The 14,703-nt window shown below is 38.6% G+C and overlaps 1 protein-coding gene across 1 annotated transcript in view; it reads left to right on the top strand.

The window, feature by feature from the left end:
• LOC136858666 (leukocyte elastase inhibitor) overlaps positions 1–14,703 on the top strand; it is a 120,111-nt gene that overhangs the window by 74,860 nt on the left and 30,548 nt on the right. The window contains exons 5-6 of the mRNA XM_068228828.1: positions 1,961–2,175; positions 6,037–6,222. Of these exons, the coding sequence (XP_068084929.1) occupies positions 1,961–2,175; positions 6,037–6,222 (401 nt within the window). The remainder of the gene's footprint in view (positions 1–1,960; positions 2,176–6,036; positions 6,223–14,703) is intronic.

The raw sequence follows: 14,703 nt of genomic DNA, 5'->3' as shown, positions 1-14,703 counted from the left end.
CTAGACGACGATGTTTAGACTCAGTTTGTAACGATTTAAAGATAAGAGGTATAGAACTAATTGAGGCCACAGCACTAGTTGCAATAGAGGATAGAGGCGACGTTTATTATATTCACAGAGGCTTGCAGACTGAACATTGAAAAGCATAACGGTCAATAATGATGATGTAAGTATGTGTTTCTTCCCTAAATATATTTCGATTTTTTCATTATGTAATAATCTTGTCCTATCGTGCTGAGTATTAGCTCGCTCTCTATATTAGCATTAACAATACGTTTACTACGCTGGTCACAATAACACCAATTGCTCTCTATTCTTATGCAGTACTAAAACTACTTTTTCATTTCCCCAGCTCAATTTCGCGTTAATAGTTCTGTAGTCGCCCGAATAGTTATCCTGTTCTTGCTAATGCGTCGCACTTATCCCAGCAATAACTGTACTTAGTCTATCCATTGCCCTTTCTCATTTTATGCCTTATCACATTGATCCAAACTACTCATATTCTACGAACTGGAGCACAGAATATCCGTATTCATGTTTGCTCCCTCACGCGGTTAATTACGCATTCAATATTCCGCGCCTTGAAATCAAAGAGCAGACAGAAAACTCTGTATAAAACCAGAGCAATGAAATGACAAACTTGGACTACCTTTTTCATTGCAAACTCATATTGATTGGAACTCTCAACTATATACATTATTTGCGGCGTATTGTGAATCATCTCAACATGTTACAGTCCTGGAATATAATACATCCTATAAACTTGAAACACTCGAACACGTGTTATGATGAAAGCAATATATTTACAATGCCATCTCCTTACATACCATGAAAACTACTGGGGGAGTGAAAGGTAAAGGTTTCCACTATTCTTAACCTTGACTAATTGGAAACTGATTAGCCCTATGCCCGGCTTTCCTTACTTCCACGAAAACCTGGTTCTAATTTACGGCGTAGGCTGAGTGAACCTTATGACCACGTGCCGTTCCTGAAGTGGAAATCCCGTTTCTTTTTCTTTTTTTTCTTTTTTAATTCCTGACGCGGAATAATTATGCTATTTGCAGAACTTTCAGATTGGATATCACGGTAAATAATAAACCTAAGCGTGATCTCCATATTGGTTCTTATGGCAATGAAAACCCTAAGAGGCTTTATTTAACAAAACTCTGTACCGTACTAATCGACAATAAAAACATTTGAAGTTTTGTCAATGTATGAATCTAAGAAAATCACAAATCATACAACAGAATAATATAGCAAAATTTAATACGCAGTAGTTTTCTTCAGTGCAGGTAATCATCAAAATATGGAGGTTTCCTGTTTATCCTCTTAGATCTCCTTGAGTAGAAATGCCGATAATCATTTCTGTATTGCGAGCTGGACAGCAATATCTGGTGGGCGCCTCTACTGGTTGCTCTCGGTTCTGCTGTCTGAGTCTCTGCCTTTGGTACGCAAGCAATTACTTCAAGGGCCCTGAAGTTGCCTGCCGACTACTTATGGAATCAGTAGGGATTTTCTAGAGTTTGCAATAGCAATTTTTTTTCCTTGGTGAGAAAGGTGTTTCAGAATTATCAACGTCTCTCGTCTAAAACAAACTAAAGCATTTTTCGGTTAGTTTCAATACTCATGAATTGCGGGTCTTACTGGCAAAATCGAACGTACTCTTTCATCAAAATCGATCCAGATCGAGCCTGCAAAGTGAAGCCTAATTTTTACTTGTAAGATTTTTCATAACAAGTAACGTGACAAAATGCTAGCCAGTAGCAATGGACAATGAAACCAATTTAATTTTTTCAAGGAGTAAAGTGAATACAAATAATGGAGTGAAGAAGGTACGGAGTAGGCGTAATCATATACTACTCAAACTCCTATCTATCTATCTACCTATATATATATATATATATATATATGATATTATTCGGTAAAAGTTCCTAAATGTAGTTCCAAAATTGTGATGTAGGTATGGTGGATCAAAATACGAAGATGCTTCTAGTTAGTGCACTTTACCTCAAAGCTCGCTGGGCCATTCCATTCGGCAGCGAGATGACTACAACAGAGAAGTTCCACATTAACCTGGCGTCAACACAAGACGTACAAATGATGCACTCCCAGCAGGTGCTGCGACAAGCCTTGGTAGAGGAGCTAGACGCTACTATGCTGGAGATCCCCTTTGAGGTAAGTACTCGCAACTCGTAACAACAGCTCCATGATGAGAATGGCTACGTCTAATAATCAGTGTCTGAATTTTGATGTCGCCCTTGATGTGTATTTACTCACTATATTCATTTCATGAACATTCTCAAATAGTGTATTAACTCAAATCCTGAGAGTCTTACCTTAATCACGTAGTATTGTCAGCTATACACAACCACCGCAGACCACACTCTACACCCAAACGTCGATAATGACTGTACTTACACCGTCATGTATATGGTACATCACTATAAACAAAAGGTACATCTTTTCCTTCTCCATCTTAATTCATAGTAGGCAGAATAGATCCTAAATGGGACGGTTCATCACCCAGGTCGCTCCAGAGAGGGGTCCGATGTTCGATCCAGTGCCATAGATACTCCGAATCTGTTGCATCCTTCCAGGCAGCGAGGATATTAAAGGTGCTTAGGTTGGTAGCGCCTTTACTGGCATCCCCAGAGCACAACCTTTAATTTGCCTGTTCGTTTTACTTTTGACTTATTGTGAGTACAGGACAAAAGCAAATAATAAACAGCACTCTAGTAAAACGATAAAATGAAAACCCACTGCCTGTTTCCAGTCATTTGACCGAGTCAGGGATGAAATGAATGAAGGCCCACCTAGCGGCGAGGATAGGAATTGTGCCGGCTGTCGCACTCCTCTGGGGCAAAGATTCATGAATAACAGATGAAATTAAATGATATTGGAAAGGGTTTCTGGAATGAATTGTGACAGGGAAAACCGGAGTACCCGGAGAAAAACCTGTCCCTCCTCCGCTTTGTCCAGCACAAATCTCACGTGGAGTGACCGGGATTTGAGCCACGGAACCCAGCGTTGAGAAGCTGGTGTGTTGCTGCCTGAGCCACTGTAGAAATATAACTGACGTATTTGTGAGAACTGTGGAATATAATCTAATATAGAATGACCTCGATAGCATGTAGAATATACTATTAAACTCAGAAATCTTTAAATTGTTCAAGGCATTAATCGAGCCAAGACAAACACTGCTTCTCAAACTGACAGGGAATAAAAGAGTGCCATGTTTTCATCGTGAGTCCTCAGTAGTACTGCTTCACTTACCTCACTGGATTCCCTCATGTCAGAATTGACTTCACAAGACTGAGTGATTCCTAGTCCATTTCTCAAACTAGGATTAAATATCCTGACAAGTCTGGAATTAAACCCTAGTCCTACGGGTGAGAGATAGGTACCTCAGCCCTACATTTACATGTCGTGTGGCTATTTCTAGCCGAGTGCAGCCCTTGTAAGGCAGACCCTCCGATGAGAGTGGGCGGCATCTGCCGTGTGTAGGTAACTGCGTGTTATTGTGGTGGAGGTTAGTGTTATGTGTGGTGTGGGTGAGTTGCAGGGATGTTGGGTACAAAGCAAACACCCAGCCCCCGGGCCAATGGAATTAACCAATGAAGATTAAATTCCCCGACCCGGCCGGGAATCGAACCCGGGACCCTCTGAACCGAAGGCCAGTACGCTGACCATTCAGCCAACGAGTCGCACACCTTAGCCCTACACTTGCATGTTGTGCCATTGAACTACGTTTAAGGGATCTATTCTGCACAACAAATATTGTTAGTCCACTATGAATTAGAGTACACAATTAACTTCTGTGTTAAAATTGATCAAAACTGGGCTAATGTTGACCCACGATTACAATTCCGATGCGGTTACTCTCTGATACTGAGTTATTGTCCTGGTGGAGCGCTCCACCTCTCCCCTTACCATTTTCATCTACACCGAACACCTATCAAGATCAAGGAAATCAGTATTGGTGTTCACATGAGTTACAGACAGACCAGCTCCCAGATCATCCCAAATAAATTCCCCTTCATTTGTCGACACTTTCATTTTGAAATTCCTTGTAGTTTGCATACTACAAGTAGGAAGGGGCAGGGCTGCAGATTCGAGTCCACCAAACAGTAGATGGCTGTTGCAAATATACAAGGGCAGAAAGCCGGGGTTTTACGTATGACTTGAGATGTTTACTGCCAAATAATCATGTGAAGGCTGAATGTCGAAACGAATACGTAAAGCATTTTCGCCCTTGCTACGAAACATTTCATTACATACTATGTTGAATTGCTAAATTTTTATTTAGAAAACATTAAGGTGAACACATTTTCTTAGTCACTTCAGGGCCGGCCATTAAAAAAACCGACTTGACTCGCCCACGTGACGCAGTATAGCCCTCTGGTAAGTATCTAAGTAACTATTTTACATGTATTGAAAAACATATTTCTAGGGGTATGTTGTGTTGGTAGACATTAAGTGCAGTAACCACAATATCGCAAAATTGTATATGAATTTGAAGAACGAAAGTATACAAAATTCGCAAAGTATAGTTAAAGTATATTGCTAATGAACCGTAATAACAATTGGTAATAGTTATGTGTAAAATATTATTTTTCAAGATGGAATGGGGTTCTATAAGTTTTTCTCATTATTAATGTTTTATATCCTGCAATACAAGTTTGTTTGGTAGTTCCGAACAACGTAAATACAATCAGCTCAACAATTTAATATCTTTCATTAAAGACTCGTCTTACAGGAATCCTCAACTACAGTACATCTCTGTCCTCAGTGTTGTGACATGTGAAATGTGATTATCATGTATTAAGTGATGGACATGCCCTCCTCGTTCACGAATGCCACATGACAGTGTCGATAAGCTCTCGCATAATACCACACGGGATTGTATGTCGTGAAAATTACACTTTTTTAAGTCCTACGCACGCTCGATATTCCTCATAACTGGGAATTGAGCAGACTAGTCCAAAGATTGCTGAGGTCTTGTTTTGCCATCTCCCCTAAGAGAGTGGCGCACAATATTAAATCTGCAGTCAAAGCAAAGACGTCTAGAATATTTTGAAAGTATCTAGGATGAGACAGAGATCTATAGTCCAAATACTTAGTAAACGTCCTTCTGTGTGACTGGCGGAGTGTGGTCACGTGGGTAGTGTGGGAGGTCTGCTTAGGGCGCTCTTTTTTCTCACAAATCGCTTGTTGTCACGTTGTGTTCAGCCACTATACACAGTGCTGCGAGGTGAGGCAGCCCCTCTCCACATTCGAGGTCTTTTAAAAAGTATTTGGACTGTGTAAGTAGGAATGGAACGAGACCACTGTCCAATCAGTATTCCGTCCCAGAATGATACTTTGCTAGCAGATGGAACGTGCCGCGAAACCATTATGTTGGTAGAATTTTGCTGAAGCACAAATTATGAAATTTTGACTTCGGCGGAACAGACTTATTTGCTTTAAATCCACTACCCAGAGTTTACTTCTTATTATTATTCTTCTGACGCTGTGCCTTTACAGAAGGTCGGTGATGATCTTGGAATAAGTTTGATAATATTGTGTTTTCGATATCAGAATTGCCATATCGTGAATGGAGAACCACAGTCGGAGGTCCACGTTGAAGACAATCTTCTCCAATCACGTCCTCGCTTCCTTTCTATCCTGCCTTCTGTAATCAGTGGGTATAAAGTTGCATTTTTCGTCTCAAAAATGACTGAAATAGGTTTTCTTCCTGCGATTTACGATGGTTAGGGCTTCATGTGATTTCCTGTCTCGACAGAGTACTCCGTCGTTACTACACCCTACCAGTACGATATACTACATAGGGCTGCAAATAACAAAGCGAAATACTCAATTACTATTTTATAGCAAAGAAAGGCTTCACAGTTGGTAATGGTTTAATATTAAAACACTTGATATTGATGTCCTAGTCCTCTTTTCATGCGATAAAGGTTGAAGGTAGAATAAACAGTAATAGACATATTAAATGTCATATGCACTGTAAGACGCCAACTTATCTCCTTCTGTCTTTAGAATCAGGGACTCTGCATGCTGATTATTCTACCCATCGGCTTCTCTGGAGTGCGCAGGCTAGAGTCCAGACTAGCCATCTTCAACCTCGCTGACGCTGTAAATAGATTGACTCCTTACAAAGTGAATGTGTCTTTGCCGAAATTCTACATGGAGAAGACTGTCATGCTGAATTCGATTCTCGAAGAGGTATGTATTATTTTCTGAACGCATATAGCAATGTGTTACTTAGATTAATGAAGATTATAATTCTTTTAACAGTTCTCTTATTAAACCCGATGAAGAGAAATGACGGATACTTTCCGAACTTGGCCCGTTGGTTTTCCAGTTGTGTTCAGTCCTGCTACATATGTGTGTCACATGTTCAACTAATGACGTTGATACCGATGATTACGACGATAAACGTAAATAGATTAATGTATCAGTTATATCACTGCAGACAGGATACCACAAGAACAATATCCTTACTTCTTTAAAACTAACGTGCTCATTTTCTGACAGATACAACTGATTGCATGTATTACTACATTGCATTTACGCTAGACATCATATGTTTCGTTCATCAGTCATTATACAGTAAATCATGCTTACCAAATTTGATATTCTGTGTGGATATAAACAACTGCTAAAGGATTAGTGATGACTTGCACAAGAAGCCTACTCCTTGATGTTTTCATTGTAGTAAATGTGTTCAATAAATGATGCAGCATCCAATATATTAAGCTATTCGATACAGTCACCTTTGTGATCGCAGAATTTATTAAGGATTTGAGGGGTGAGGGGATTGGAACTTACCTTCTCTCCTCCTTCCTGTTTCTTCCTCTCAGTTTCCTGGTAATGGAAGTTTGTGTGTTTGGTCTGGTTTGAAGACAATATGCCCTTCCGGATGTCAAACCTATGTCGATGGGTATTGTGCCATTTCACTTTTATAAGAAGTTCCGTCCGTAAGAAGGACAAAGATGGAGTCCAGGTCTCCGAGAATAATTAACGTCAAAATGTCTGATGATACCGCGAGCGAAAGCAAAAGTATTCACCTCAGGCGCTAGAGAAAAGAATTTAGATCCAGAAGGCAGTGAAAAAGAACGAATGTGAAGATTGTTACTAACAATTATTTTTAAAAAATAAGAAAACGAGATTGAATTGCTACTTTAAAATCAGAGTCGAAGACGGAAAACAACTACGTCAGAATTAAAGAAGGTATCGACAAGAGATAATTTCAGCAGAAACAAGGAGCAGATTTATTGGAAGCTGCGTCGCAGATCAAGCAAAAGATTATTAATTTCGTTCCGCGAACTTTGAAATAGGTGGAAATTCAAGCATAAACTACGACAAGCCTATGTCACGGCAGTCTCTGCTGACGTATTACTCGATATCACCCAAGTTAAAGAACTACAGAAGTGGGAATCCTATAATAACTCCTGGAAAGATAAAGGAGAATGTTTATTTTAAGTCATAGAATTATACTACCCCAAGATTATTATTTGTCAAATAGATCAACTCTTTCAAAGGAAGCAATCTTTTGCGTTAAGCAGATTATCACAGCTGTTCATGATGGCAATGCTAATTGATTCTGTTTATTATTCTATTCCAACTAGTCCAGAAATGAGCAAGATGTTCTAAGAAGATGATAGGCCAGACTGCCCAAATGGGTGCCGTCGGATGACGTTGCCTGCCGAGAGATGACTAAGCCCAGAGGAGAATTATGCCAGTATTTCCCATTCACCTAGGGAAGTAAAAGGAGGCGTGTCCCTATGTCCTGTCAGCTGGACATATGCCGACGACTGGAGCTGCTGAATTCAGATAAGTCTTGTTTTTAAATTAGTGTAGTAATGTTTTATATTCATATGTGGGTATAATACAATTTGTTAAGTTATTCCGTGCGAAATAATGAAGCGACGAAAGTAGTGTATTGAATTAGATCAAAGGTGGTTAGGTAATCTTCGTATATGAATGACAAATCCATAGATAGGTAGTCAATCAGTGATGAAAGCCTACGTTCGAGATGTGATCCATGTAGTGTGAAATACTGAGTTCGTTAAGGTGACAGTGATTTGTATACTATGTCAAAGAAAGACTTATGTACGTGTGTACGTTGGTTATGAGCAAAGAATGTCAAGTTAGGAACCAGCAGTAGGATATGCTTGCCAAATAGATAGATGTGTTTACAATAATTTAAGGTTATGACGGAATTAAGGTCATAATGTCGTGAAATATGTCCATGAACCGTGATTAAAATAATAAATGCCACAATTAAATGGAGTGGATACGTATTTAGTAAAGGAGACGGGATTTCCCATATTTTCAGTTTGGACACCCCTTAGGGGGGTGCCGGTTGCGGTGCCAGTACCGGTGCGCTATGTAGCGCTCCTCACCTGGCCTGTTATAGGAAATAAAGTATAAAAATAATAAGTATATAAGAATTTGTGATGATAATAATAATAATAATAATAATAATAGTAATAATAATAATAATAATAATAATAATAATAATAATAATAATAATAATAAAGAGAAATGGTGAAGTTTGTACTGTAGTTGATTACGGTTATGTGGGACATGGTAAAATTCAACTTTATCCGCAGAGTGCCATGGCTTTGTGGGAATATATCTAAATTAGTAAGGTCCAGCGGCAGGGGCCGAGTCCGGATGGTAACCCATCCAAGCTCTGACCACGCCCGATATTTCTTAAGTGCATCAGACCATGTCGCTGGGTTGTAAGCGAGAATAGGATGTTATTCTCGTGTGTCGGTTGTTTATGACACTTGTAATTTAGATAACAGCAGTTGTTTTGCAATTTGTTTATCGGTATTGCGCATATTGTGCTACCCGTCTCAGCGGTTCTTGGTTTGTGGCAAAGGTTACAAAAACGGTCCTTATCTTGTTGTGTATGTATAACTGTTTAGGTGTGTGGGCGTTGTGCGTTAGTGTGTTTTAGTCTGGATTTTGTAGTATGTCTTTTATTAAGAATATGTATTTGGGTAGACGGTGAATTTTGTCGTGACGGTCTGGTTCGTATTGGCCTAGAGATCTGATTAATGGGTTGTTGTGTTGTTGTGTTTTATTGTAGAAGTTCGTTGCTTGGTCGAGGGCAAAGTCTAGTATGTATGGTGTTTTTGTAATGGTGTGTAGATCTGCAATGCTTGTGTTGAAGTTTTTAACTGCTAGTTTTAGCGCCCAGTTTTGTATGTACTGCAATTTTTGTATAGTTATTCTGGAGAGAAAGCCTATTGCTGGTAGTGCGTATGTAATGATTGGTCTGATGAATGAGGTGTAAATTAGTAGTACGTTCTTTCTGGATAGTGAGCTGCGGCTGTGTATGAGTGGATAGAGTGTTAGTATTTGTTGTTTGGCTCTCTGAAGTGTTTGGTTTACGTGTTCTTGTAGGTTCAGTCTTGTGTCTAGTGTGATTCCTAGGTATTTGTGTTTGGGGACCCATTCTATGTTTTGATTTAGTAGTGTTAATTGTTGTTGGGGGCGTCGAAGTCTGCGTGTAAAATGTACTGCCTTTGTTTTCTGTATGTTGACTTGTATTTTCCATTTAGTGAGCCAGGGTTCAAGTTGCTGTAGGTGTTGTTGTAGGTGTTCTGTAGCTAGGTCTGGGTTTCTGCTTTTGGCAAGAATTGCTGTGTCGTCGGCGTAGATGGCTGTGAGGGTGCGTGCGTTACGTGGGATGTCGTTTATGTATTGTAAAAACAGGGTCGGGCCGATAATACTGCCTTGTGGCACGCCTGCGTGTATGTTTTTAAGCTGTGAATTAGTTCCATCTAAGTGTACAAAGAATTTTCTGTTTGTGAGGTATTGATTTATGATTTTGATGTATGTAGGATGCAATTGCAGTTTTATCAGTTTGTATATTAGGTATGGGTGGTGTACTTTGTCAAAGGCTTGTGTATAGTCTAGGAAAATTGCGGCTGTGCCTTGGTGATGTTGGAAACCTTGTGTTATGTATTCCGTGACTCCTTAGTAGCTGTTGTGTGGTTGAGTGCTGGGGTTTGAATCCGAATTGTTCATTAATTAAGTTATTATAAATTGTGTGCTTTATCCTGTTATGTATTAGTTTTTCGAAGACTTTAGATATTATGCTTAATAGGCTTATGGGGCGGTAGTTAGCTGGGTTTTTGTGATCTTTACCTGGTTTGGGGAAACAGATTATTTTAGCTATTTTTCACTGATGTGGAAAATATTCTAGGTTTAGTATTGCGTTAAATATGTTTGTTAGGATGTTTATCATTTTATTATTGAGGTTTTTTAGTAGTAATGATGGTATTCCATCTTCCCCTGGGGCTTTATTATTAGGCAACTTTTTAATAATATTTTTAATTTCAATAGGTTTAAATTGGGGGACGGGTGAGGGGTTCGGCGTGTTTAGGTAGTTTATTACTTTACTTTTTACTTTTTCATCGTGGGCATTGTTTATTAGCTGAGTATTAGGAGTGAAGTTGGTTTTTAAAGTGTTAGCTAGTAGCTCTGCTTTTTCTACATGCGAGGTTATTTGTGTTCCGGCTGAGTTTACTAGGGGAGGGACTGGGCGTTCTGTGTGTGTGAAAATTTTTGCAGTTCTCCAAAGGTTATTATTATTATTATTATTATTAGGTTTAATGTTTTGCAGTTTAGCAGTACACTGTTCATTATGGAATTTTTTTTTCTCTTTTAGATTTAGAGTGTAGTCTGTTAAAATGTATTTTGTGTTGTAGTGTTCCTGTTTTTTGAAAGAGTGTACGGGCTTTGTTTTTGTCGTGTATTAGTTGTATTATGCGTTCCGGTAGTTCTTGTAGTTGTCCTTGTTTAGCTGTAGGTTTTGGTCGTGTGCTGGCTTTCGCTGCTGTGGTAAGAATGTTTGTGAATACGGTTATGGCTGTGTCTATTTCTGCTGTTGTAGTTGGGGTGGGTATGGGGTTCGATTCCTGTAGATAGTGCAGTTGTTCTTTGAATTTATCCCAGTCTATTCTGTGTGCTTGTATTTTCTTGTGCGTGTTTCTGTAATAGGGATCTACTCCCAGTTGCATGAGTACGGGTCTGTGGTCTGATCGTAGGGCTTGCATGGTGTCAATTGTGATGTTACTTGGTACGTTGCGCAGTAGGGCTATGTCGTTAGTGTCGGAATGTAGTGTATTGTTGTGCCAGTAATAGAATGTTGGTTCTGCGGGGGCGATAATGTAGTCGTTGTTTAAGTTATGGTTACGTAGTTTATTGCCAGATGTGTTATTGGTTTTACTGTGTCAGTCAGGGTGTTTGCAGTTAAGATCTCCGGCTAGTATAACTTGATCGTAGTCTAGTAAGATATCGATGTCACTGGTGATGAGTCTTTTTCTGGGTGGAAGGTATGCTGATATGAGAGTTAGTGTGTCTGGTCCGTTTTGAATTTGTATGGCTGTTGCTTCTATGTGTTGTGTTTCTGGTAGTAAGAGGTGGTTGTGGGAAATGCGTCTTTTTATAGCGACCATAGTCCCGCCTCCACCTCTGTCCCTGTCTGTCCTGTAAATGTTGTAGTTCCAGAGTGTGAAGCGTTTTGTGGGCTTTAACTTGGTTTCCTGTATTAGTATAATGTCAATGTCGTGTTGTGTGATGTACTGTGTGAGTTCCGCCTTCTTGGCCGGGTCGTTGAGACCATTTGCGTTCCAGTAGGAAACTTTCAATGGTCTCTTACCCATGTTTCGGTGTTTGAGAGTTGGAAGGTTAACTGCAGTAGGGAGTGATTAAGCTGTTGTATTGTTGTGAGTATGTTGTCCATGAATGTTTTCATCTGTATTTGTAGTGTCTCCAGAATGTATTTTACATAGGAGACGGGATATACGTTTGGAAGTATAATAAAGATGATTTTAAGAGAAGTTGATATGAGATTGATAATTTCGAATGGTGGTAGTTATTGATTCTTCGCGAGTATGAACACGGTGATGTAGTAGTGGACTTAATGGTTTCAAGTTGAATTTGTACTAAGTGGAAATGAATATGTAGAATTTATATGTACTATTTCTATTACGAGCAAGCACGAGAAAGTTCAAGTATGATCGAAGTGACACCTGTTGGTTAGCGTGCATACTTGGTAGTACCAATGAAGTCTCAGTTAGGAGGATGAGCCAAACACATGCACTATGTCACAGATGTTTCCTAATTATAATCTATTCTCAAGCGAAAGGACGTGTAGTAACTTCTTAGGCAACATCCTATCACTGATGACTGGCTGAAGATGTATAAATTGTATCTTATGGTCGAGTCTTCGCACAATGCAGACCACACTAGCTAGTATACTTCAGATGAAACTAGTAGAGTAGTCGTTAGAATATATAAAGTCGCACGTATGTTCAATTAAAAACGATGAGAAGATCCGGATTTCAGAATAGTATATGGAACCTACTGGTACTTGTTGAACCATTTATTAAAATACATTAATTTAGAAGAAGACTTATCAATATTCACGCAGAAGAGAAAAAAGCATGAATATTCATAATTGTAAATCAGTTGTTTATAGAAATGTTAGGGAACTATCCTCCCAGGTTGATATTTATAGGTATCTATTGATGTGTTGTGAGAGATAGGAATAACTATATGTCAGCAGATTAATATGAGCTCCGAGTGAGAGCCAGCAATTAACTCAAAAACTTCATAGGCGACAGAGGAGAATTCCAATTCATGAGATATGGTTTTAGGCCTAAAATGCGTCCTGAATATCTTGAAACCACCCTCAATCTACACTTTAGCTTGTAAGGTATCATATTGTAAATATTTTTCTTTGCTAGGGTGCACCTAAATATGTTTTAACTACCCACACAAGTTTTAATTATCCAAACATGTTTTAATTACCCAAACATATTTTAATTTAGTTGTTTCAGTCTATTAATCTTTTAACTTTATTTCGATTTAATCATTTCTTTACAAACCTAAGATGGTGAGTTTCACATCTTTGAACTTATAATTTTTAATTTGTTAATTACGAGCTGAGTTATAGTAATGTTCACTTAAATAATTGGTTATACGGACTTCAATAATTTGCCGTATATTACATTCTGTCCTTGATTTTTGGGTCAATCAAGATTTAAGCACTTAGTGCAATAGATTTCAATAGATTCATTTTTAAAATGACTAACTCAAATAGCATTTCTTATATAATGCATAGTGGGTGCCGGACGTGTCAATTACCGGCAGATTCAAGATGAACGTCGCTTGCATGTATTTTTACCCGATACTGACATTTCTTCGATTTCTCCTTACGCCAGAAATGTGGATGCTTTAACTGAAATATTGGTATGGAGAGCGGCTAAGAGAGGAAGTAAATGATTGATTATGCATTCGGATAGAAGAAGTAGACAGATTTAGCAAGTTAAGCCCATGGTCGCCAGAGATGGATAGGATAATCGGATGATCATACAGTTTCCTCTATTAAAAAATTCTTTAGGGAGGATAGCATAATGTTCAACTTTTGGATTGAAACAAGTATGTAATAAATAAGATATGTAAAACTCAAATCATTCTTTCAATGTGTATCGTAGCGTAGAGACTTAGATTTAAGTGGATGAATGCTGCAACATCTTGGTAGCGTAAGAAATTCAATAAGTAACGTATGAGAGTTGTGTCTATGTGTAATTTAAGATTTCTTTGGCTCCGTATGGTATGTCTTTCTCATATTCAGAACCCATAGCCCAAATGATAGATTATGTTAGTCAAAAGGATCGTAATTAAGCTAGCCTGGATCTTATGCGTCCTCTCAGGGAGCCGGGACGGCGCAGTATGTTCACTAATGTATGATTCTGTGATGTAGAGGAATTAACCGTGTGAACTTAAAATCCCTGACATAACCGGGAATTGAACCCAGAGCCGTCTGTCCCGAAAATCACTATGTCGACAGGGAGCTGGTCTGAAAGAAACTATGAAATTAAATTTTATTTCTCTACCAATTTCCCAATATTCCAGTAGGATTGCAGGTGCGAACTGTGTTGCACATGTGGGCTTGGCCTTGTTTTGTGGTCGGATGTCCTTCTTGACCACAGCCATATGTAGAGGCATCTACTTATTGCGTGTATCTGCGGTAGTCGGTAGTTTGGTGTATTACATGTGTATGAACAAGAACGTTTTGGGACATACACAGATGTTCAGTTCCTGAGTCGAAATAATTAAGGAAGGTCGTAAACGAAATACACGTGTAAATATAATCATTTACCAAATCTACAATTTTTGAAGTACACGATTGTAATTTTGTACAAAGTTTAATAATGGTTACCTGCACGTTATTACAGTTTTCCATAACTATAAAAAATAAATTTGAGGTGTTCTGCAATTTATAAATTTGATCGCTACATTGTTAACAACGGTACCTTTTTCTCATAAACACTTCAACACATTGTCAAGCAAATTTTAGAGTATAACCTCAACATATATAGAAGCAAATCTACAGAAGCATTTTAAATATATTGATATTTAATTAATTTTACATTAATAATTTTTTAACTGAAAACAATATCCATAAAAAATAATATTTCTTGTATATGTCGGCGTTCAGGAATTATATTAAAATTTGCCCCTGTGTGTATCTTTGGTATACACACAGCAGTGGGTATGCAAAAAATAATGGCTCTACCTTCCACAGTTTCTGAAGAAGTGTACCTAAATGGTGTCCGGAAAAGTGCGAACACGGAAATTTGCGAACACATCATTGAAGCGGAAATTTGCGCACCC

This window comes from Anabrus simplex, chromosome 1 (genome assembly GCF_040414725.1).
Source record: "Anabrus simplex isolate iqAnaSimp1 chromosome 1, ASM4041472v1, whole genome shotgun sequence".
Lineage (NCBI taxonomy): Eukaryota > Metazoa > Arthropoda > Insecta > Orthoptera > Tettigoniidae > Anabrus > Anabrus simplex.
This window is presented reverse-complemented; position numbering and strand designations above follow the sequence as displayed.